General features: G+C 35.3%; 1 protein-coding gene across 1 annotated transcript; it reads left to right on the top strand.

Annotated features, from left to right (window-relative positions):
- Window positions 1-1,235: 1,235 nt before the first annotated feature.
- LOC140988431 (uncharacterized) lies at window positions 1,236-15,201 on the top strand. Its single transcript, XM_073457443.1, has 3 exons — window positions 1,236-1,552; window positions 1,692-1,781; window positions 15,048-15,201. Exons 1-3 carry the CDS (start codon window positions 1,236-1,238, stop codon window positions 15,199-15,201), a joined length of 561 nt encoding a protein of 186 aa, XP_073313544.1.
- Window positions 15,202-26,771: the final 11,570 nt, after the last annotated feature.

Genomic DNA, 26,771 nt, shown 5'->3' with positions numbered 1-26,771 from the left:
CCAATAGTATGTGAGTTCCCGGATGTTTTTCCAGAAGAACTCCCAGGGATAGTCCCAGACCGCGAAGTTGAGTTCGAAATTAATCTGGTTCCTAGTGCAGCTCCAATTTCTAAAGCACCTTACAGGATGGCGCCAGCTGAACTCAAGGAGTTAAAAGAACAACTCCAAGAATTGCTAGACAAAAAGAAAGTCCGACCCAGTGTGTCCCCATGGGGAGATCTAGTACTTTTTGTAAAGAAGAAAGATGGGAGTATGAGGTTGTGCATCGACTATAGAGAACTAAACAAGATCACTGTCAAGAACAAGCACCCTCTCCCGAGGATTGACGACCTATTTGATCAGCTTAAAGGAGCCGCAGTCTTTTCTAAACTGGATCTGAGGACGGGATACCACCAACTGAAGGTCAGGGCGGAAGATATCCCCAAAACAGCCTTTCGGACAAGATATGGACATTATGGGTTCACAGTGATGCCTTTCGGGCTGACCAACGCACCTGCAGCCTACATGGACCTAATGAACAGAGTTTTCAAACCATTCCTGGATCAGTTCATAGTGTTATTTATTGACGACATCCTCGTCTATTCTTCCAACGAAAGAGATCACGAAGAGCATCTGCGCATTGCACTTCAGACTTTGAGAGAAAAGGAGCTCTATGCTAAGTTTAAGAAATGTGAGTTCTGGCTAAAGAGTGTATCCTTTTTAGGACACGTAATCTTTGAAGCAGGAGTATCAGTGGATCCCAGGAAAGTCGAGGCAATTACAGAGTGGCCGAAACCTAAGAACGCCACAGACATCAGGAGATTTCTTGGACTGGCAGGTTATTACAGGAAGTTCGTCGAAGGTTTTTCTTCGATCGCCATACCACTGACGAAACTCACTCAAAAGAATTCCAAGTTCGTCTGGGACGAAGGTTGCGAGAAAAGTTTTCAGACATTAAAACAAACGCTCGCATCCACGCCAGTACTAATCTTACCCACGGAAGATAAAGAATTCACCATCTACAGAGACGCATCTAAGGAAGGTCTGGGATGCGTGCTCATGCAAGAGGGAAGAGTGATCGCCTACGCATCGAGGCAGCTGAAACAGCACGAGCAAAACTACCCTACGCATGATCTAGAGCTAGCAGCAGTTGTCTTTGCCTTAAAAATCTGGAGACACTATCTCTATGGCGCCAAGTGCGAATTTTCACAGATCACCAGAGCCTCAAATACCTGTTCACCCAAAAGAAACTTAACATGAGGCAAAGGCGGTGGATCGAACTACTGAAGGATTATGACTTGACTATCAGTTACCATCCAGGTAAAGCGAACAAAGTGGCCGATGCTCTGAGTCGGAAAAGTGGAAACAAGACCCCTCTGGCTTCACTCTCTGCTCGGCCATGTCTGCAAGAGACCGTCAAGCTAAACCAAGACCGAGACCCTGAGCTAAAGAAACTTAAGGGACAAATGGAAAGTGGGAAGTCGCAAGATCTACAAATCGATGACAAAGGAGTCTTATGGATGAAAGGACGGCTGTGTGTACCAGACAGCGATAACCTTGGCCAAGAAATACTGTCAGAAGCACACAAGTCCAAATTTTCAGTCCATCCAGGGAGTACAAAAATGTACAGAGATCTTAAGAGCAATTTTTGGTGGAATGGAATGAAAAGAGACGTGGCAGAATTTGTCGCTAAATGCCACGTGTGTCAACAGGTCAAAGCAGAGCACCAACGACCTGGAGGATTATTGCAACCCCTGGAAATACCTGAATGGAAATGGGAACATATCTGCATGGACTTTGTGGTAGGGTTACCAAAGTCAAGGCAAGGGCAGGACGGAACATGGGTAATCGTAGATAGACTTACAAAATCCGCACACTTCCTACCCGTCTGTATGAACTACAATCTGGACAAGTTGGCCATACTGTATATGGATAATATTGTACGACTTCATGGAGGGTAGTGAGCATCTTGTCTGACAGAAACCCAAGATTCGTCTCACGATTTTGGAAGAGCTTCCAAGGAGCCATGGGAACGAAAGTGACACTTAGTACAGCCTATCATCCTCAAACCGATGGCCAAACCGAGAGGACAATTCAAACTTTGGAAGATATGCTGCGAGCCTGCGCTCTAGAATTCAGTAGCAATTGGAGCAATCACCTACCATTGATCGAGTTTGCTTATAATAATAGCTATCACAGCAGTATTGGGATGGCTCCATACGAAGCTCTGTATGGGAGGAAATGCCGATCACCCTTATATTGGGATAAAGTGGGAGAAAAAGCAATAGTAGGACCCGAACTCGTACAGACAACAATAGACAAGGTTACAGTAGTCCGAGAGAAACTCAAGGCAGCTCAAGACCGACAAAAAAGTTGGCCAGACCTGAAAAGAAGGCCAGTGGAATTCAATATTGGCAAAAAGGCTTACGTAAAAGTCTCGCCTATGAAAGGAGTGGTTCGATTCAGTAAAGCTGAAAAGCTGAACCCTCGTTATGTGGGACCCTTTGAAATTTTGGAAAAAGTGGGCACGCTAGCATACAGATTGGCACTGCCACCAAACATGTCTAGAATTCACAACGTGTTCCACGTGTCCCAACTACGAAAATACATCTCGGGTCCAAGCCACGTGTTGGAAGTAGAACCGCTCGTGATCGAAAGTAACTTGGGAAAAGAACTGAAGTACGAAGAAGTTCCCATTAGAATTGTGGATACCAAGGACCAAGTACTAAGACGACGAATCATTCCCTACGCCAAAGTGCAATGGTCTAACCACACAGAAAGAGAAGCCACGTGGGAGCTAGAACAAAGGATGAGGGACCAATACCCGTACCTCTTCACAGACCAAGCCAACCCAAGTTTATAGGACGAAACTTCCCATAAGGAGGGAGGGATGTAAAACTCGTGATTTTGTACAATCGTGATCATATCTTTTATTAATATGATTATACTAGGATGGTGTAATCTTGGATATTAATATTTAAATCATTCAGAATATAAGATTTGTTTTAAGGTTATCTAAGTTGTGTAGATAATTTTATCGTGTGCAGAATTATGAAGCTCGAAATTTAGATAGTATTATTTATTTTTCAACTTGAAAGTTTGGTAGGAATAAATTTATCTCAAACTAAGGAATTAAAGAAGGAATTTTGAAAATAAGCAGATAAATGTCTAAGATTTAAGTTGATATTGAGACACCGGGATAAAAGATCAAGAAAGAGATAATAAAATCCCTAGAATTCGAAATCTAACAATATACACTATGAAATTTTCGAAAACTAGGTGGGGAAGGAAGAAAGAGATTTCGAATATCTACCTATATCACGGATATATCATGATTTTAGATTTGATTCACAGTTCAAACGCACTATAACTCTTGATCACGTCAGCAGCCAACCCTATAAATATGAGGGTCTATAACTCGAAAATTACACCCAAAATTCTCTCAAAATTTCGAGTCTCCCCTCTAGTCTCCATAGGAATTTTCGGGCACAGCGAAGCGCTGCCGTCGTCCAGCCAGTGGAGTAGGAATTTTGAAATTTCCAGTGCAAGAATTCCTAGTTTTCACGTTTTTCTCTAAGATTTAAGGTAAGTGGGCAAATTTTAAATTTTTAAATTTTTAGGTTATGTGTTTTTCTTTTTAAAGAAAAAAAAATGCGGTCGAACACCGTCTACGTTTTTTAAAAAATCTTGTTACGTTTTTGTGATGACACTGTGAGGATTCCCTGAAAATGGGTGGAATTCCAACATATGGCCCTTAACAGTGGGATAGAACTGTTTTATGGCCTCGCCCCCTTAGAGGATTAAAACTTAGGGACTGATATCAGTAAACCATAGAAAGGTGAAAAATTGCAGTGTTACAATTATGTGAATACGATGTTACGATTATGAAAAGAATGCTGTAAATATATGTTATTTTCGAAAATATGAAAAAAAAATTTATGTGGTGTTCGATAATTCCCCCATTTACTGAGTATTCCCAAAATACTCACCCCTTACAACCTTTCCCAGATAAGTCCGAAGAACAGGTAGAAGAAGAAGAATCTGAATAATTTTGGGGATGGTGATTAATTTATTTTCGAATTTGGTAGACATGATTATTTTTTAATTTTAGCAATTTAAATTTGATGTTAGACGTTTTCCGCAAATTTATTTTATTTCAGTTGTAAAGACAGTCGTTTTTTTTTGAGAAATTATGAATAATAAACTGGTTTTCGGTTTATACTATGCTACGAGGCTGGTTGTTTCAATTGTGTGATTGTCAAACAACGCCGGTGTCAAATCCCGAGTTCGGGACGTGACATGAGCTGTGAATCTCTGACTACAATACATCGACTCCTACATAAGTTGAAACTACATTCAACCTGGCCACCTGATGACCCTCATGGAATCAGCAAAAAAACCAAAGTGCAACGCTAGTATGTAGAGCCTCCATGTTGTCCCTGGTCAAAGGACTAATGTTGTACAATCATAATCATAGATTAAATCACTCGATAAATGATAACGAGTTGAAAAGTTCGAGAGAGGGTTGTTCAGTGAAATTATCATATGTTCACTCATCTGTATGATTGAACATCTTCATTCTCATACCAATGAAACGTGGTGTTAATATCACATATGCTAGTCTCAAACTCGATCGAACTATATCTTTGTTTCATGCGGTTGAATCAAATAGGAACAAATTTAAAATATATAGTACACTTCTTAAATAATTTGATGATCCACGTGACTTGTTTACCTCATGCTACTTATAATATATTTAAGAGTTTTACCTATGCATCTTTCATATATATATATACAGATAGAATAAATGTCAAAATTGGATAAAATCGTAAAATATTATTAAATAAATATTGTTTTTGCAAAAGAATCATTAAAACTAAAGCCACAAATTGACTCGCTGAACATATATTCTGACATTTCAATCCTCCAAAATCATGGTATTATAAGGTCGTTTGTGTGAGAGGTAAGAAAATTCATTCTTTGATTACAAAATAGAAGATTACTATTTCTCTTCTTTTGTTTTCAAGTACTAGCATTGAACCAACCAACTCACAGCTCCCCCACCCAATAAAGAGATCTATCTAGAAAATTTGATCTCAATTTTCAAACGCCCATGTCAACTGAGTTGGTCTATTTTGATTTGTCTTTTTATGTTTTCTTAATTATTAATCTACGCATCCGTTCAACAATTGTATAAAACATAAATATATTATGAATAATATTTAGTACTAATTGTCTCTTGTTCAAATAATTATATGTTATTTTAAATTAATAAATATTTTCTGCTTTATGACCTAATATATTAAGAAATAATCTATAAAATAACTATGTATTTGATATATCGTCATAGGGTAGTGTAGTATATATTTAAATCGTCACCATTCTCTCCTCTTTGTCTTACATTCGAAAATAAAATTTATCAACAATAAATTTGATTTGCTGTTCAATTATTAAGATACTCCAAGGGATGTTATTGATTTGATCGTTATATAAAAATTCCTACTATTTGCCAAGTGGTTGCATAATTTTCACTGAATTTTTAAATTTTTTTTTAAGCTTGGGATAATACTAGAATATACACGAATGATTGATAATAGAATGCCATAAATTCCAAAGAATTTGGTTCACCTGTTTGTTTCTAGGTAATCTATGAAGTAAAGTGTTTGGTTCTCACTTTCAAGATGAAGTCTAATTGTGAGGGCCTAAAATATACTATCCGATAATTTAGCATAATTAAAATAATTATTGAGTTGTAAATTAAAATAATCATTTATGTCAAATAATTTTTGAAAGTGTGTTAAAAATATGTATTTTAGAATATCGGATAATTTTAAGCGATATAACATACATATACAGTTTAAATAAGGACAAACTTGCAATAACTCACCATCTTCATTCTCAACATTTTTCTTACTCCACATCCCTTCAAATCTTTGTTTTAACTCCCTAGTTTTTTAAAATTTTCAAAAATATCCTCAATCTTCATAATTACGGTACATGTCAATGTTATACCTATTGAGCCTGTTCTGAAAAGCATAGCCTCAAAGACATGCAGCTACGTAAGGTTTCGAACCGATATACCATATTTCGTTGATCGATTTTTTTTATTTTTATAAATGACCATCATGCTTCCGTATAATAAATTGAATATTTTACCTCTTTAACCGGAGTGACGTCAGGTTATATCCAACGGGTTTTACAGACTGCTCCTCACAGCCTAACCACGCAATCGGAACAGATAGTTCCTGACATTGATTCCTTCAACAGCACCTAGCACAACCCTGTTTCGTTTCCTATCTCAGGTGTATAGTAAAGTAGTTCAATTTGAAAATAATACATTAGAGGAGCAATAAGCCTTGGTCTATTTATTCAAATAGGAGGAACTTGTTTAGCTACTTAGGCTCCGTTTGGTACGTGTGATGTGATAAGTAAATGATTAGTAATTAGAGTGATTAAAAAATGAGAGATATGGATTAATAATATGGTGAAATAAATAACATGGTGTTTGGTATGATTTTAAAATGATGGATTGATTTTGTAAATCTTATTGTAATGACCAAAATGTCCCAAGTGCTAATTAAATATATATTCTTAAAATAATTGGATAGATAATTAAATATTTATAATTATAATTTACATTTATTAAAATTAATTTAAATATATTTATTAGAAATAAATTTGTGAATTTGTATTTACTTTAATAATTAAAATAGCAATAATATTTTGAATGTTAATGTTAAATAAAGTTTAGTAATAATTTCAATATTATTGTTTTTTTAAAATAATTATAAATATTCTTAAAATAATTTGAAAAATAATTAAATATTTATAATTATAATTTACATTTATTAAAATTAATTTAAATCATTAAACAAAATAAATTAGAATTTAATAAATATTTATTTTCATAAAAGAATTAATTAACAAGATTACAAATTTATAAAAATTTAATTTAAGATAGATTTGCATTACAATTTATTTTCTTTAAAGTTATTAAAAATTAATAAAAATATATGAAATTAATTTATAAAAAAATATAATAAAATTTTAAATATTACATTAATTATTAAATTTTCACTAATTTTAATTTTCATATTATATTGAAGAAAACAATCAAGGGTATTATGGTCAATATACAATCTTATCTTGATTATTATTCAAAAATTATACATTATCATACCTTTGAGGAGGGATATTTAATCACACAAATAACATGAATAGTGTGGGCTTTTAATCATAATCAAGTGCTTGAAGACTAATAAAAAACGAACCAAACGCGAGATAAAGAAATGATTATTAACCTTATCATGGCTACCAAACATAGCCCTATAGTATCCGGAGTTACAATACACATAAACTAATAAGAGAAAATATTACAATTTATTTGAAAGAAAATGAAGAGGTTGAGTGATTCCTTCATCTTCCTTCTGCCTTGGTATTTATAGAAGCCCATTTCGAATTTGAATCCTGGACTTCAAAATCTTGAAACAACCTTTTCCCTATTGCCTTCCAGTTGTGGTTGACATTATCTTTCGAGTGAGTGGTCGAGTGGTCCCTCCACTTTTCTTGAGTTTTCTTTTTCTAGATAATTAATCTAAAAACAGCTCTTTCTTCAAGTTTATCTCATGGTATAATCAGTAGATATGTGTTTGGATCATATCCGCAGAGATTTTATTTTCCACTTCTTTTAATTTTTTATAAAGATCTTTGAAAATCTTCAGCTGCTTTCTTATCACCTTGATCCGTCTCTTGGAAACCTTAAAATATGTAATATACATTTTCTTTGGTTCCAAACTACGTTTTAGTCTTGTGAGGTTTTCTTGTTCCCAATTATGCTTTATTTATAGGTGTATTTAGGTCCAAGTCTTTTGGTAGTGGGAAAATCACATGCTCAGTTTCTTTTGTCGGGGAAATTTTAATTTTTGGTGTCCCCGAGAAAACGTGACTGTGGTCCTTCACCACTTGGTCCTATTTCTGCAAGATGTTTCCTGTCTGATCTCGATCTGAAGCCCTTGCCAAACTCTGGCTCCTTTTGATTTGGACATTCTGGGCAGATTTTTCCTGACCATCTTCCCATATGAGTCATGTTACAGAATTTCTGACGAGTTTCTTTACTCCACGACAGCTTTCTATTTCATAGAAGATTTCTTTTCTTTTCAAATAAGTCCTCTGCAAAACTAGTTGTTTTTCTTGTCATAGTGTTTAATATGAACGATCTAGTTATAGAATTATGATAAAACTTAAATGGAAATTTGACTTTATCCATCTCGGTTAGACAGACCCATAAACCCCGTGCTCTTTTGGTAGAAATGTCATCTTCAGTTATTGATGCAACAAGGGGTGTTTCTTCTGTTGGAGGATCTTTGATGAATTTTTGAATATTCATGTCTGGCTTCCTTAACTTGATATAATGAAAGGCTTCCTTAGAGCCTTTTCCTGTTGGTTCTGGTGCTGTACTGAAAAAATATAGCTCCAGAATGTCTCCTCTGGACAAATATTCGTTGTTTTCCCTTGTTTCATGAATAGCTCCTGGATCCATTTAGGTAAACCTGAGATTTCTAGGAAGATGGGTGATGTAGTATAAATCGAGGCGAGAGCCCCGAATTCATACTATATTTTTATCTCATTTGGATATGAATTTGGTTTCATCCTAAGATATTTCCCTCAAACATCAAACATAATTGTGGCTGGGTTAATACCTATTCTTATTTTTAATTTCACCATGTTTTGTTGATACACCTGTAATGGAGAAATTGTAGCTTCGTTAGTACCAACCTTAGATTTATACCCTTGTCTGTATCCGGTCAAAGGTAGATCTTTTCCTCTTCAATCGCCGAGGTGAAGGGTTGACTTGAAGAATCGAGATAAAGATCTGGAATTTCAATTTTTGTTTTAGCCGACTCATCTGGGGATGATCCCATCTTAACACTTGTGCTAGGGGTATTTGAATTCCTTGCTCCAGGTATAGAGTCCTATACTCGAAAACTCTCTATTTGAGAAACTGTGCCTTCTCAATGCCTTGGAGGATAGGTCTTTGTATTACAAACCATAACTGGGTATAAGTCTGTAAACATCCTGTAATTCGATCAGAGATAATTCTCTTATCAGCTTGTTGTAGCATACTCGCAACTTCTGCATTTAGGGCAAGCTTGTTGAACTCGTGTTGAAGCATTTCAAGGTGTTCCCTCAAATGCCTCTGCATTTTTATGACGACATCAATGTCAACAATGTCCATCTCTTGTTAAAAAATCTGCAAGAATATTTTCATGAGATTTTATAATCACAATATCAAAAATATAATTTTGACAAAGAGCTCGCCATCTTAATAATTTAGCCTTCTCGAGTTTAGATTTTATTCTATTTTTCAAGAAAGCTCTTACTTGTGTGTTATCAACTTTTAAAGTAAATTTCATTGTTAGTAAAAATAATTGTCATTTTTCAAAAGCCTTTTTTAATGCCTAAAATTCCTTCTCGTTCATATGCCATCTTATGGCTTCTGCTTCTCAGAAAATCTCACTGCAATACCTGCAAGGTTGTTCTCCTTCTATTGTGAGCATGGTTAAAACTGCCGCTCACCAATGATCACTGACATCTGTGTACAATACCTGATCATCTTCATCCTGAGGAATAGCAATTTTCGGAATATTTTTGGAAATCTCCTTCGGTTGGCTAAGTCTCTCTGTGTGTTCTTCCATCCATATAAATTTTGCATCTTTTTTCAGTAATGGACTAAACACTTTCTTGTGTTTTGCTAAGTTCTTAATGAACATCCCAACAAAATTTAAAACTCCTAAAAAATTTTGAAGTTGTTCATTTTCTTTTAGTTTGTTTTGAAAATTTTACACTTTTTCTACTATGTGTTCTTGCAAAATTATTCTATACTCATCGATTTCTATTTCGAGGAATTCAATACTTCTTGTGGCAACGACTGCTTTCTTTTTAGATAAAACCAGTCCTTCTTTCTTACAAACTTTAGAGAAAATCTCTAAATTCTTGATATGTTCTTCCATATTTTTAGACGCTATTAAAATATCATCAATATAGACAAACATAAATTTGAAATAATTTTTAAATAGATTATCCATTTTCCTTTGAAATATCTGCGGTAAACTAGCCAATTTCATTGGTATATAAGACTTCTCAAATATAGTGTCCTAATTGTGGTATGGAGAAAGCTGTAAATTTTTTGTTTTCTTCATGCATCCGAATATGATAAAATCCAGACTTACAATCAAATTTAGAGAATATCTTGGCGTTACGTATGCAACTAATTAAATGTTCTCTACTAGGTATAAAATACCCATCAAATTCCAAGATCTTATTAATTTCTTGATAATTAATAACTAACCTTGGTTTGTTCCTCTTGATTTCACCATGATTTCTTACCAGAAAATCCGGACTGTTGTATGGTTATATTCTTGTTTTGATTAGCACAAGGTCCAGATGTTCTTTGATAATAATATGCATATCTTTTTGATCAATTATGTTCATCGAGATATGCTTACATCGGACAAATTCATACTCTTTGCCTTCCTAACTTTTAAGGCAAGCTTTGAGTTGATTTTTATTCCACCATGCCAAGGGATCTTCATTGTAATTTTCTTTGATCTTTTTCTTGACATCTTCCAATGATACATTTGATTCAAACTCTACATCTTTCTGTTGTAGAGCTATTTTGTAAAATTCTATGTAAAATCATTCCTTTAAAATTAACACATATAAGGGTATTTTTGTCATTTTCATTATGTTAGGGAGTTTAAACAAATTTTTTAGGTGCAAGGAGTTAGGATAAATTTATTTTTGGGTTTAGGGATTTATCTCCAATTTATTCTTTAAATAATACACGAGAGGAAAATAATTGCAAAATCGGGATAAAAATGACATGGATTACTATTCTTATAATTAAATTGCACTACATTATATACATGTACATACACACCCAAACTTACTTTATATAGAGAGAGAAGAAAGATCAAAGAAAAGAAGAACCCATTTCCCCAAATCTCATTTCCTTCAAATTCATGTCACCACTATAGCAGCTACCGTAGAATAGCCATAACTTCTCCTTCCTATTTCGAAACTAAAAAATTCTTGAATGGTTGTGTTCCCAACATCCTAAGTTTCGATTCTTGCTATAAATCAGTAATTGTGAGCAAGTATTCAACTGGATCTAAGTTGCTGTTTTTCAACTCGTTTCTGCACAGCTCCTTTCTGATTCGGTTGAGGAACTTTAATGTTGTTCATCGATCGCCGTGTATTTGTATAGGTATGTTACAGTTCGGTAACAGACAACGGTAACACTTAAATTATGTTTTAAGCATATTTATTTGTTGTTATTGTTGTTTTTGTGATAATGTGAATTGTTTGAGTTGTTAAATGCGTTATTGAGTTATATGTTCAGTTACATGGCATTTACTCTATGGCATACTGTTATGACATACATCTTGAGCTTTATCATTCTTATTGACCAGTTACTGTTATTCATTGTTATTCGGCACTAGTTGTTGTATAACTCGGGATCAGGGTGTGGCTGATAGACCTATATTGATACACTTGAAACTGTAGTTAACATTGATCAATTTACTTGTTAATGTAGCCCTCGGGGTGAGCGCTGGAATTGTGATATCCAGTTCTTGTTGTTTGTGCCATTTCTGTTATATATCGTTGCAGCTGTATAGAGGCAGAGTTGAGGGTGTTGATTAGCACAACCTGGCATACCTCGCATACTTGGTAGGGCAGTTTAGCTGCATGACGATGTAGCTCCCATGTGTGTTGCTCGAGCATTATTCTTGTCACGCCCCGAGACGGGGTTGGTCGACACCGGCGTTGCTCTCAAATTTAAATTCGAAAACAACAAATCTCAGAAGTACAGAATTTCAGAATCCAGTCTTTTATTCATAATAATGAATATTCATTGTCTGATACAACTCAAATAATAATGTTTTACAGCGGAAATGTAAAACAAGAAAATACAATGTCTGAACAGATGCCGCGGAATATAAAATATAAATCAGAACTGAGAACATCGATCTTCACCACCAGCCCCAAAATTGATTCTGCTCATCTTCTTCTAACATTTCTTCAGTATTCTTTTCTGAGATGAGTTTGGTGGGTGAGTGATATGGTTGTCACTCAGTAAGCAGGGGCGGTAATAACTCCTAGTTTTCAAACACCATTTTTACAGAAACAGTATTACAATAATATACAGAAAACTCTTATTTTCAGAACAGGAATCATAATTCAGAAATCACAGGTTTCATAACAGAAATTAGAATTAGTAAGCACTGAGCACGTTAGTGAATTTCATGGCTAAACTGATATCAGTCCCCTATATGTTCTCTCCTCTAATGGGTTGTGCCACCATCAGTGCCGGGAAGCTCAGTCGTCAAGCCTCAAACTTGTAAGTTTATATGCTTTATATGATTTATGTTTTGTTACCTGCATAATTATATGAATTATATGTTTAATAGCTTTCTGATAATATATGATTTATATGCTCTAGAATTTTATACGTGATACGATATGAAATAAGAAATTATTTGATTTTAACGCATGTTGGTTTTATGGTGGAATTGGACTATGTTGATTTTTGGGTTTTAGTATTGACAATTTACTTTTTGGGTCGTAAGTTAATCGTGAATATTATGAATGCTTTTGGGACACGTAGATTTTCTAAGAAAATATTTATGATTTGTGGTTACTAGTTGAATTACTTTTTGAGAATTACTCATAAAGAATAATGATTTGAGGATTTGTTCAAATAAATATTATGATGTGATAGATGATTGAAAGAAAGAATATGACGTGCTTTTGTGTTTTAAACGCACGATTAAACGTTGACGATTGAAGAACGACGACGAGGAGACGACGGCTTGAATTTTCCTAGCAATTAACAATGCTTTCTTTGTTGTTTTCCCAAACTTTTTTCTTGAATTGGAGGTGTGTGACGTGACTTGAAGGGAGAGAAAAGAATTTGAAGATTTGTGGGGTGTGGGGCGTGGGATTTTTTTTTAGGAATTATGGGGTAGAATTACATATTATATAGTTAATTAAGTTACTAATTAAGCTTAGGCCCATTAGTGGATTAATTAGGCCCAATTAATCTCATTAGTGCTTAATTAAAATATTAAAATTAATTTTGCTTGAATAAGTTTGTGAATTTATTAGCCGGGTTGCCAAAACATTCGCGTTTTTGTTAAAAATCTAACACCGATAAAAATTACGCTCCGACGTATAAAATCATCTCAAAACCCCATATTTTCAAAAATAAGAAAAAGCATCACCCTTAATTTAAATAATTAAAAACAATTAACCAATAAAAACATTTTCAATTTTTCAGCCATCGGTCTCCGTTCCTCGATCGCAACTCGAATAACCCTTAAAATTATATTTTAATGCAACAATGTAGACAAATATATTTTATACATGCAAATATGCACAACATATTTAATCCATGCAATTAAAACATTTAATTAAAATACAAAGGAATTTAATAATTGCATGCATGTGGTTTGCGTGGACCTTCAAAATTTTCGGGACGTTACAAGTCCCCTATATGTTCTCTCCTCTAATGGGTGAGGCCAAAATCAGAAATAAGAATTCAGAGATGTTCAGAATATATATTCCTACCATTAGTTCACTAGGGAGTTTCAGTGCTTCAAAATCATATATCAGAAAACAAACATTCAGAAACTGTACTTTAAAACAGAAATTATAAAACTGATTTCAAGATATTCATACGTAAGCCCACTTACCTAATTTGCTAGAGTTTCGGTTGAAGTCTATTGGAAATCTGGTTGTTCTTGCTACTGGTTTCTACTGCTCGAAAATCAGCACACTCTTAGCTCGAAAATTCAAGTAATAATCTCAAGATGTGTAACACCATTTCAGAGATCTGAGGTGCTATTTATAGGCAAAAATTCTGATTGTTAGCCTCCCCATTTTAATGACTATAATCTGATATTAACCGCCTTTATTCCTTGTTTAAATGCTTCAGTTACAAGTCATAAGCTGAATCAGTAACTGTCTGCTAGAATCTCGCGCTATTGAACTATTTTGCTGCTGGATTCTATCTGTTGTCTGCTGCTGGATTCTATATACTGAAAAAATATCAGCTTCTGAAATATTAGTTGCTGCTGGAATTGTTAGCTTCTGCTGAACTTTTTTCCTTGCTTCTGAATTTTGCTAGCTGCTGCAAAAATGCTAGCTACTGTTGGAAATTAGCTGCTGCTGGAAATTCAGGTTCTCACAATTCTTGTTAATCCTATCGTTCGTTTGGCTCTGTTTACCTTGTTGATATTGAGTCCTAGTGATCCTTTTAGAGACGCGGATCTCCTGGTCTATCCAGCTCGAGGCTTGGGATATACTCGTGATTCTACTGTACTATTCGAAGAATCATTTGATAAAATCATTGCTGAAATATGATTCACAATTTGGCTAGTGATTCAAACAGTCTTATTCATTGGGTTAATGCCCACAACCAAATAATGATAACCATCTTTTAATGGGTAGTGGGTTGTGGTGTTGAATTGGGAATGACCAAAGTTTAATTCTTTTTTTGTAGAACTATCTCTAACCTAATAATAAAAGGGAGAGAACAGATGGGGTGGGGTTGAATCTTTCTTCTTCGATTTGTATTATTTTTATGAGCTTGAGCAAGAGAGATAGAGGTAGAGAATTTTGAGAATTGTGAGCGGAATTCACTATAATTGTGCATTGATATATTTCCTCAACTGTAAACTCTGTAACTTGCTTGAAGAACAATGAGAATGGCTACTATTCTGTGGACGTAGGTCGAACTGACCGAACCACATAAATTTTGTTATTGTTTCTTGTTTCTTGCATTCTTTCCTTGCATTATTAGTTCGTTGATTACGATATTATGTTGCTTAAAATTCTTTTCATTGAGATCGTTGAGTATTCTGCACATCTTTTGGAATATTGAAATCTGGTCATCAAGGAACTTTGATCGAATTTCTTAACAAGTGGCGCCATCGGTGGGAAGCGATAGGTTTTATGAAATTCAATATTGAAAAGTTTTCGGGTAAAAGTGATTTTGTCTTATGCAGGATCAAGATGAGGGCCAACTTTGTTCAGCAAGGAACAACTCAAAACTTGAAGGGCAAAAAAGATATGTCGAATTCACTCTTGGCAGAACAAAAGGCTGACAACCTGGAAAAGGCTCATAGTGCAATCATTTTTTCCTCGGGGATAAGGCTCTGAGGCATTTTGCAAAGGAAAAGTTTGATGCTGGAGTTTGGATCAAACTTGAGAGTCTCTATATGACCAAATCATTGGAAAGTCGACTCTTCATGAAACAAAGGTTATATCTTGCAAGATTAGATAGTATATGAGTCTCTACGATCAGGTGGATGAATTTATTAAAATTTTAAACGATTTTGTGAATACATATATCAAATTGGATGATGAAGATGAAGCGCTATTTCTGCTTAATGACCTTCCAAAATCCTATGACAATTTCATAGACACAATGTTATATGATAGAGAACAATCGATATCATTTGAGGAAGTTTAATCAGCAATACGATAAAAGGAGTTGCGAAGAAAACACTAGAAAAATAACCACCAAGGGCTTTCTATATGTAGTAATCCTGGAAAGAAGGAACGACAGTATAACAAAAGCAAACCATTGTCGAAAGGCCATGTGAAATTCAAATGTTTTTAGTGTAGCAAAGAGGTCCATTTTAAAAGAGATTGCTCAGACAATAAAAAGAAAAAATCAAGATAAACCAAAAGAAAGGGCTGAAGTTGTTGATCTTATGAAAACTTTGACACGGCGCAGAAGTTCTTGCAATCATAGATCAAGAAACTAGCAAGGAAGCTTAGACTTCGGTTTCTTGTTCCATATGTGCCTGTTAGAGTGCGGAAGAAACAATTCTGAGAAATTCATATTTATTCACACATCATCCTTTTACAAAGACAAGCTATGGCTATTTATAGTAACTGGACTCATCTAAGAAACGTAATATTACAAAACACGCTTATTGTGTTGACCCAACACTTACTATCCAACACTAGCTAACACCCCCCCCCCCTCGCAAGCGTGGTATAGATTGCGAAGACCAAGATTGGATAATAAGAATGCATGTTGATCGCTGCTCAAACTCTTGGTGAAGACATCAACGAGTTGATGATCGGTAGAAATGTGAACTGGTTGAATAATCCCCTGCTTAATTTTCTCTCTAATCAAATGACAGTCAATCTCAATGTGCTTAGTAAGTTCCTGATACATTGGGTTCGCAGCGATATGTAGAGCAGCCTTATTATCACAGAATAAATGTGCCGGACTGGACAACTGAAGACCCATATCATGAAGAAGGCCACGAATCCAAACAACCTCAAAAGCTGTAGTAGCCATGGCCCGATATTCAGCCTCAGCCGAAGATCTGGAAACGGTACTCTGTTTCTTGGTGCGCCAAGATAACAAAGAGCCACCAAGTTTAATACAAAAACCAGTTAACGAACGGCGAGACATAGGACACGAAGCCCAATCAGAGTCGCAATATGCAGAAAGTGTTAACGAATTTTGTGAAGGCAGCAAGATACCCAAACCAGGAGAACTTTTCAGGTATTTCACCACTCTAACAGCAGCATCCATATGGGATTTTTTTGGAGAATGCATAAATTGACTGAGATGTTGCACAACATAACAAATGTTGGGCCGTGTGATGGTAAGATAAACCAACCGACCAATCAGCCGTTGATAAGCATCTCTATCGTGCAACAAGGGATCATCGGGGTGTACAGTTGAAGTTTGAGTGATGATGGAATCTAATTCAACTGTGGTGAACTTCTTGTGTTGCTCCATTGGAGTGGCAAAAGGCTTGCTGCCGGAAACACCAACATCCTTAATGAGCTCAAGGGCATATTTCCTTTGATTGAGAAAAATGCCATCACTGGAACGAGCAAATTCAATGCCCAAAAAATATTTCAATCTCCCAAGATCATGGATTTGCAACTGAGAATGTAGAAAACCTTTCACATCAGAGATCATTTGTGCACTACTTCCAGTAATAATTATGCCATTTACATAGACCACAAGAATCGTAAGTTGACCAGCATCTTTTCGAACGAATAAGGAATGATCATGCTGTGATTGAGTGTAGCCTGCAATACGCATGAGACCAGAAAATTTGATATTCCACTGTCTAGAAGCTTGCTTAAGTCCATATAACAACTTACGCAATCGACACGCCTGTCGTTTGTCTTGAATATGGTAAACAAGAGGAAGAGTCATGAATATCTCTTCATCAAGATCACCTTGAAGGAAGGCATTGGCCACATCCATTTGTGTAACAGGCCAATTATAGATAGCTGCTAGACTCAACAAACATCTTATAGTTACAATCTTAGCTGTAGGAGAAAAGGTATCGTGGAAGTCAATACCCGGTTGCTGATTATAACCCTTCGCAACTAATCGTGCTTTGAATTTATCCACTGACCCATCTGCATTATACTTAATCTTGTATACCCAACGACATCCAATGGGTTTAATATTAGGTGGGAGAGTAACCACATCCCAAGTATGGTTTGATTCCAAGGCAGCAAGTTCCAAATCCATGGCATTTTTCCATCTAGAATCCTGAATTGCCTCATGGTAAGATTGAGGTTCATGGACAGAAGAAATGGCAGCCACAAAACGTTGGTATTGGGGAGAAAAATTGGAATAAGACAGATGACGAGACAAAGGGTAATCACAATGGGAATAATGACTCTGGGGCAAGGTAGAACAAGAAAAATCCTGAGTCCAACGAGGAGGAACGCGTGTCCTGGAAGATCGACGTAAAGGAGGGAAAGCACTAGAATCATGTAAAGGTAATTCAGAAGGAGCAGAGACAAGTGAAGGACATTCAACAGAATTTGAGCTAACTAGATGAAAGGGAAAATGAGGAACAAAAGGAGCTGCTTGGGCAAAGGGAAATATGTTTTCATGAAAGATAATATCCCTCGACGTAAGCAGCTTTTGACTCTCAAGATTCATCACCCTACATCCCTTTTGTACATTGGAATAACCCAAAAAAACACATGCTGACGCACGAGCAGAGAATTTATGATCAAGATGATGAGAGGTAACATAACAAAGACAACCCAGTTTTCTTAAATGATTGTAAGAGGGAGCTTTATGAGACAAGGACTCAAAAGGCGTCTTATTGCACAACAGTGGGCTTGGTGTTCTGTTTATAAGATAAACAGCAGTCAACACACAATCTCCCCAAAATTTAAGGAGAAGAGAAGATTGAAATCGTAATGCTCTTGCAATGTCAAGAATGTGTCTGTGCTTTCTTTCAACAACCCCATTTTGTTGTGGTGTATATGGACAAGAACTGTAATGAATCACACCAAGGGAAGAGAAAAAATCTCGACATTCGGCTTTAAAAAAATCAGTAGCATTATCAGTGCGGATTGACTTAACTTGAGTAGAAAACTGACATGTGACTAAAGCAAAAAACTGCTTGAGCAATCGAAACACATCAATCTTAGAATGCATAAGAAATGTCCAAGTTCCCCGAGAAAAATCATCAACGATAGTCAAGAAATATTTTTCTCCATTATAAGTAGGTGTGTGGAAAGGACCCCAAATATCTACATGTATAAGCTGAAACGGATGCAAAGACTTAGATACACTTACTTTGGGAAATGCTAACCTCGTTTGTTTTGATTGTGGACAAACTGCACAATGTGGCAAAGAAATATCCTTTGATAAGAATGGTAACAAAGACATTCGAGAGATTGACATGTGGCCTAATCTCTTATGCCAAACATCACAGTCAACAGAGTGTTTAGAAACAACAAGAGCATGCTGAAATTGTAAAGTATTACAACGAGAATCAAAAAATGAAGGTGAACTCTTATTGGGAACTGTACTTGGCTGCTGGAATGAATGATTGGTGAGATGATATAATCCATTTTTTCTTTACCAATCCCAATTATCTTCCCATTCGTTAGGTCCTGAAATAGGCAAACACGTGGGTAGAATGTAACAAAGCAATTGTGAGTCTTGGTGAACTTAGAAACGGTCAAAAGATTGAATTGAAAATGAGGAACACAAAGCACACTGGATAGGGTAATATGCGGTGAGATGGCAACTGATCCAATATGACTTATGACAAGTTTGCTACCATTTGGCAACCCAACAGAGCTAGAGGAATCTGCCATGGGTTTAGTATTTTGCAAGATAGATGAACAACCTGTCATATGTTCATTTGCACCAGTATCTATAATCCAATCATCACGAAGCGGCAAAAGCATGTTACCTGCCATATTAGCTACCGGATCCTTTGAAGTGTGAACAGCAGTGGCCTCCAACAACTTCATGATCTCCGCATATTGTGCTGAAGTAAAGATTGGAACAGAAGGTTTGGCAACAGCTGTTTCGTCTTCCTTACAATTACAATCTGCTGCTAGATTCACGGCCACAGCTGGTTGTTTAGGCTTTCCAGAACCTCTAAAATTCCTTTTATTATAAGTACGAGGTGGCTGTCCATATAAACGATGCCCCGGAGGATAGCCAACCAATTTGTAACAAGTTGCTTTAGTGTGTCCTGTCCAGTTGCAATACTCACAGTAGTTATGAGTTGGATTCTGACTCTGATTTTTCTTTGTCTCCTCGTATTTATGTTGTGGTGTGTAGAATACAGAGGCTGGTTGTGTGTCTATTGGAACCAAAGTCCTATGTGTTTCCTCTTGTGACAAAATAGAGAATGCTTGGCCAACAGTTGGAAGCGGAGTCATCATAAGGATTTGGCTACGAATTGGCATGTAGCTATCATTCAATCCAATAAGAAATTGAAGTAATTTTTGTTGTTGTTCATGCTTCAAGTATTGCCTTGCGGTGTCGCACGCACAAGAAGGAAGAGTGACTAATGACGCATATTTGTCCCAAAGATGTTTGAGTTTGGAGTAATAGGCAGAGATAGTATTACTTCCTTGAACTAATCGACTGATATCACGATGAAGAGAGAAGATTCGTGATCCATTTACCTTGTCAAACTGCTCTTTCAAATCAGACCAAACAACTGATGCATCTGTCGAGTATACAATGCCTGCAAAAATCTCTTTAGATACCGTATTCATAATCCAGGAGAGAACCAGAGCATTGCATCGTTCCCATTGGTTCAAAGACGCATGTCCTATTTCTGGTCGCGGATATGATCCATCAATGAAGCTGATTTTATTTTTAGCTCTTAACGCAATAAGCATAGCTCGACTCCAGACTCCATAATTCTCAACTCCAAGTAACTGATCATTCACCAAATTCATCCCCGGCATATCAGAAGAATGTAAGAACAGCGGATCATTGAAATTATTTGAGGTTGTTGCCATCAGAAGATTCGGAAGAGTAATCCAAATACTGCAAACGACGACTCACAAATCTGACTTTAATCGAGCAGCTGTGCTTCGGAAATTCCTAAATTGCAAGCTAGATCCTGATTTCGTCTCCAAAAATCAACAAAATATGGTTAGTACTCAATGAATTGCAGCAAGATAAGCTAGATCTTGTTTGCGTTAAAGAAGAATCGAGCATCAGAAATGAAAAATTTCTGGCTCTGATACCATGTTAGAGTGCGGAAGAAACAATTCTGAGAAATTCATATTTATTCACACATCATCCTTTTACAAAGACAAGCTATGGCTATTTATAGTAACTGGACTCATCTAAGAAACGTAATATGACAAAACACGCTTATTTTGTTGACCCAACACTTACTATCCAACACTAGTTAACAGTGCCCAAACAAGTTTGTTGTGAAACCTTAACTGAAGAAGATGAAGGATTGTCTCTTCTGGGAAATTACAAGAGCTCCAGGATTAAAGGAATGGGTTCCATAAGAATCGGAATATTTGATGGCGCTGATCCAATTTTGGGACACTTCAGGTATATTACTTGATGCTACTGTTATTCCTTCAAATTTGCAAGTGGTTCTTTAATAGTTTCTCAAGGGTCACTAGTTATTATGAAAGGTTTCAGAAATAGTGGTTTGTACACTCTAATAAGAAAGCAAATTCTGCCATGATCTATAATGAAATTGAAAAAAAAAAATTGTGCCACATAGAGACTTGGTCATGTAAGTGAAAGCGGTTTAATTGAAATTTCTATAAGGATCGGACACCCATATTCCAGGACCATACAAGCCTGTTACATGAAATGCACCAAAACCAAAGCAAGCCACCCCGAATTAAAAAAATTAAGTAGACTGAACAGATATTGTTATTCATGATATTGATCCCATTCAAGATCATTGAAAGGTAATCCATTCATTGAATTTACAGACGAAAGATTTATCAACATAACTTCTTAGGTGAAGTCAATATTCATAAATTAGAATTTTGTGAACCATGCATTTTAGGAAATAAAAAAGAATTCAATTTGGAATAAAACTACTACAAAATCATTCACTGATTGTCACTCAGATTTTTTGGGCCCTGCTAGAACTCAAACCATGGTGGGGTAGGTATTTTATCTCTATAGTTGATGATTACTCTAGAAGGGTTTGGATTTAAGTCATTAAAACCAAAGATGAACCCATAGTTTGAAGAATGGATAAAACTAAAATATTTATGGAACGACAATGACCTGGAATTTTTTTCAGAGCAGTTTCAAGAATTATGCAGTTATAGGGAATTACTGGGCACAAAACAGTAAGTGGAACCCACAAAAAAATGGTGGAGTTTCATGAACCTTCAACTTAGAAAGAGTAATTAGCCTGTAAAGACAATGACAAATTTGTTACAACAATGCATGAGTAAATTGATTCTTTAGCAAAAAATAATAAAGAGTAATTAGCCTGTAAAGACAATGAAAAATTTGTTACAACAATGCATGAGTAAATTGATTCTTTAGCAAAAAAATATAAACTTGGTTTTTGGTCAAAAAGCCAAAGAATCAAGGCATTGTGGGATACAAATGGATATATAAACTCAAGGATAGAGTTCTTGGTATAGAAAAAGTTGAGATACAAGGCAAGATTAGTTGCCAAATGATTTACACAAAGAGGAGTAAACTTCAATGAGATTTATTCACAAGTTGTCAAGTGCTGCTCAATCAGATTATTTTTAGCATTAGTAGCTCAATTAAATTTAGAAATGGAGCATCTGGACCTGAAGAAAACTTTCTTGCATTGAGAACTTGAGGATTGATGGAGGTATTTAGAGTGAGTGAATAAATACCTCGTAAATTTTTCTTCCTAATAGACTTCATGGGTCAGAAATGTTGTTATCATCCAATATCAAATCTCAAACTACAAAGATCATCATACAAATTATCAAATAAAAGTGCGGAAATACTCCAACTAGGCTTAGCGAACCAAAATATTTTTCAAAATTGACATACCAAAATCTGTAGATAGATGTAGTAAATGAAATGCTGAAAAGAAATAACACATAAAATTATTTATGGAATCTCGAAGGACAAATCCCTTCAACGTCTCATTTTCTTCTGTTTCTAAAACAATTCCACTTAAAGACTTTAATAATTACAATGATTGTCACTACCTACTTCAGCATGACTTATTAATTGTCTTACTAAAATTATTAGTACATGACTCTGTGTAATATGCATAGAAATACTCTTTTTTTCAGTTACTAATACTCACACTCTAAACAATAATGATTTGATACACTTGTGAGCAGAAACTCATCATTGAATATCCTTCAAAATATCAGATAAAACTATGAAGCGTGTGTTTGATAGTATTTCAGCAGAGCTTACATCACTTCAGAAATCTCAGATAAATAATGAATGTATGCAGTTCGTAGAGTTGAATAACAGTCATGAACATATTTGAACAGCTATAAATCAGTCGTACTGAGGCCAGAACATAAATAGTTCTCGATGTCAGGTGTTATTTATCTTTTTCCCAAAATAGAATATGACAATAAATGTCTAAAATACTAATATTAATGGTATAATAAATTTGTATTTATGCTCAAAACATTCTTTGAATCATATGATTTCATAATGATTTAGTTTTCCTAGATATGTAAAGGTTCAAAGTTCAGGAGACACCAAGATTCATTAGGGCCAAAAAAAATATTAAGTCTATCTTCAACGAAGGTTTCCTAAACTGAAATTGTTGAAGTCTTATGATTTTGCACAAAAAATGTCCTCTGATATGCTTATGCTGAATTACTTGTTTGTCAAATTTGAACTATTTTCAGTTACCAGCACATCACTAAAACTTATAATTTCTCAAGACATCCAATGAAATGGATAAGTACCTAGCCGATGATATTGAAAAACAATCTAATGGAGAGGAAGTGAAGCTAGGAACCAAATCCGTTCAATTATTGCAAGAATATTTTTGCAATTCCATGCTCAACCATTACTAGTGAGTCCGCTTTTACCTTGGGAAAGAGGGTTTTGGATCCTTTTAAGGGTTGTTTGAGCCCTAAAATGGTAGAGACATCGCGTGTACTAGTGACTGGTTAAGAGCTGAGGAGTTCAATTTTTGAAAGATTTAACGAATAATTGGAAAGATTTAACGAATAATGACCTTAAATTATATAAGAAAATTAAAGAAATTGAAAACATTAAAATTTTTTATTTAATTAAATTTAAATAATATATATTACTGTTAATCTAACATAAATTATAATTTTTTTTTACAGCTGCAAATGCCACTTAATAGTGTGAAAACACTATCTTCCGCTTTCACTTTTGTCAAACTTGAAGAGTAACATTATATTTATGTTTATTTATTTCAACTCTAATATTTATAACAAGATTTAGTTTTTTTTTTTTTTTTACTTTGACAGGTCTTTTGAGACGTTGAAAGTTCAACAAAAATGTTGTGTTAAGACATGAATCATAGTAATTTTTTTCCCATATGTTGAAATTGAAACGTCTCTCATTCTTTTTGCTTAAAAAGTATTAGAAATTTTTTTTCCCTCCTTAATCTTCATAATTCGAAATATACATATATCTAAATACTTTAAAATACCTTGAAACCATTTTGAAATAAACAATCAACTACCATTTAAAAATCCAAAAGACAATAGTTCAAATCGTAAAATCGTCAAACGTTTTACCAACCTAAAAAAATTATTTGAAAAGTATAGTACATACTATAACCTCTCAAAACCCACTGATAATTAAATCGTCGTAAAAATATCTTTAACATCTCTTAAAATCATAAATCATAACTAGTACGGAAAACTAGCGTCGATCCTCGGGTTATGTGCACCTTCAATCCAGCAAAGTCAACCATCAAGACCACCCTTAACACTATTATCATAATCATCTGCATCAATCACACCTAGTGAGTCTAAAGACTCAACACACCATAATCTCGATAACAAGTAATACATATACAGATCACATACAACAGTGAAAAATACTTGTACTTAAAATAACCTTTTCATGAAGATGCATAATCTTTAAACATAACCATTTTTATAAACATTTTCATGATGCATAAACTTTAAATGAAAACATTTTCATAATGATGTATCAACTTTAAACATAAATATTTTCATGAACTTTTCATAAACATCTTCGTAATCCTTTTCATATCCTCATAAACATATCCATATGAACATGCATAACTTAAACCTCAACATTTTTCCTTTTCCTCATTTCATAACATATATCCTTTCATCATGAGCATAAACATTTTCTCTTTTTATTGAATTCAGATCGTTAATTGTGACTTTCTTCATCATCAAAAAGTCGATGGATCCATCTATATGAAACCACAGTACTGGGCGGTGGAGACACCAGCAACACTCTCACCGATCAACTGGGCCCAGACCTATCATCATAGAATGGAAATATGATCGTCGGGCTTCCTCTAGGGCCTTCTCCCATAAATATGCTGCATCTGGGGTCTTTTCCCTCACGATATCCCCATTCATATCCTCAATAGTCACAATTACTTCACCTCCTCCAATGTTTCATATTTTCATCACTTTATAAAAAAAAAATCATGCATTTAATATCCTTTGCCTTTTAAAAACAAGCATGCAACATATCTTTTAACGTTATCGTTTTATCATAAAAATCCATAATCATTTAAAATAACATTTTAACATATTAAAAATCCATAAACACTTAAAATAACATTTTAATATCAAAACATTTAAAATAAACATTTTGACATAAACATCTCTAAACATATAAAATTCCATAAACATTTAAAATAATCATTTTAACATATAAAATTCCATAAACATCCATAACCATTGAAAATAATCATATTAGCACAAAAAACAGCATTCAGGGCACTGCCATGACGTTTACTAATTTTCGGTGTAAAATTACCGTTTTACCCCTAGACGTAAAATTTCATTTTTTGACATTTTCTTAATTTCATTTACTCTAACATTTCCCAAATAATTATTTAAGCTTACATGAATTTTCTCATATTTTTATTCAGCTTAAATCGAGGACTTTTAAATTAATCTTTAAATGTAACGTATTAATGCGTTTTAATCTCGAATTAAACCAAACCTTAATATAAAATTCCCAAATTAAAAACTTAGTCTTTTAATAATTATTTGAGCTTAATTATAATTTTCCATAATTTTATTCCGCATAAAACTAAGTGTTTCAATTAATTCGTTAGTTAGCGTTTCGTGCGGCGATTAAATCCCGAATAAATCCAAAACTCTTTATTTTGATCCGAAATTTTAAACATAGCATTTTAATTATTTATTCTACCCTTGTGAGCCACGAACCGCACCCGTGGACCCATGGTTCCATTTTTAGCTCTTTAATTTTCGTTTTTGACACCTTATCGAACACACCGAGCCATCTCCTATTTTAGTCGAGCCACGCCCAAGCCACCTCGAGTCAAACCCGAGCCAACCCATCTAGGGACCCTTCTGACTAAGCCCAAGCCCCTGACCAGCCCCTTAGACCCTCGAAAAACCTACTGCCCTTGACCCCTTTAGTGTGTGCGAGAGTTTTGTGCACTTAGGACTCCTTCTCCTTCTAGGAACCATACAGCCCCCTAACCATCTACCAGCACTGACCCTCACTGAGCCTCGACCACACTCAGACCCTAGCCAAGCCTATCCCAGCCCCTGGCCACGCGCACGAAGCCCTGCACCAGAAGCAGCCGCGCGCGATCACCTAGAGCTTCCCTCACGTTTCCATCTTTTCCCTCTAGCCAGCAGCGATCCAGCCGCACTAGCCCCTAGCCCAGCTCTTGTACACCCTCTTAGGACCCTAAGGACCTAGCCTAACCCAGCCCAAAGCCCCCTGACCGAGCCCTCTCTTCCCTGCACAAGCTACAACCTGCGCTCCATCTTGTTGGCTCTCGGGAGGACCCAGCCTCTTGACTCAACCACGTCCTTAGCTAGCCCTGGTCCCAAGCCGAACCTAAGCCCAGCCACAAAACCCAAAAGTCGATCCCCTAAGCTCACAACCCATACCAGAATTCAGTTCCAGCTTGTTTTATTCATGTGTGCAGCATATTGGTGTGATTTAGGACTATTTAAAACATGTAAAAACACCCCTTAACCATTCCTAATCATGGCAGCCCCTTTAACAACATAACAAACGTGATTTTTCCTCAAATTCAAGCCTTAAAAATTGGCATGTGACACAAAACCGAAAATATTTCATGTTGCAACTTGTTTTCCATGCAAACCGATTTTAAATAATTACTATGATGTGAATAATGAGTAAAAAAGAGTGTATGGTGTGCCTTTGCGTTTTAAACGCACGAATATTCGATGGCGATGCGAAGAACTTTGATGTAGGACACTAGGCTGAATTTTCTTCAAAGAAATCTAAGCTTTTGCTCTCAAATTAAGGTGTGTGGGTGCCG

Source organism: Primulina huaijiensis, chromosome 11, assembly GCF_012295235.1.
Source record: "Primulina huaijiensis isolate GDHJ02 chromosome 11, ASM1229523v2, whole genome shotgun sequence".
In the NCBI taxonomy this organism is placed as follows: Eukaryota; Viridiplantae; Streptophyta; class Magnoliopsida; order Lamiales; family Gesneriaceae; genus Primulina; species Primulina huaijiensis.
The sequence above is the reverse complement of the archived record's forward strand: the minus strand, read 5'-3'. Positions and strand labels throughout refer to the sequence as shown.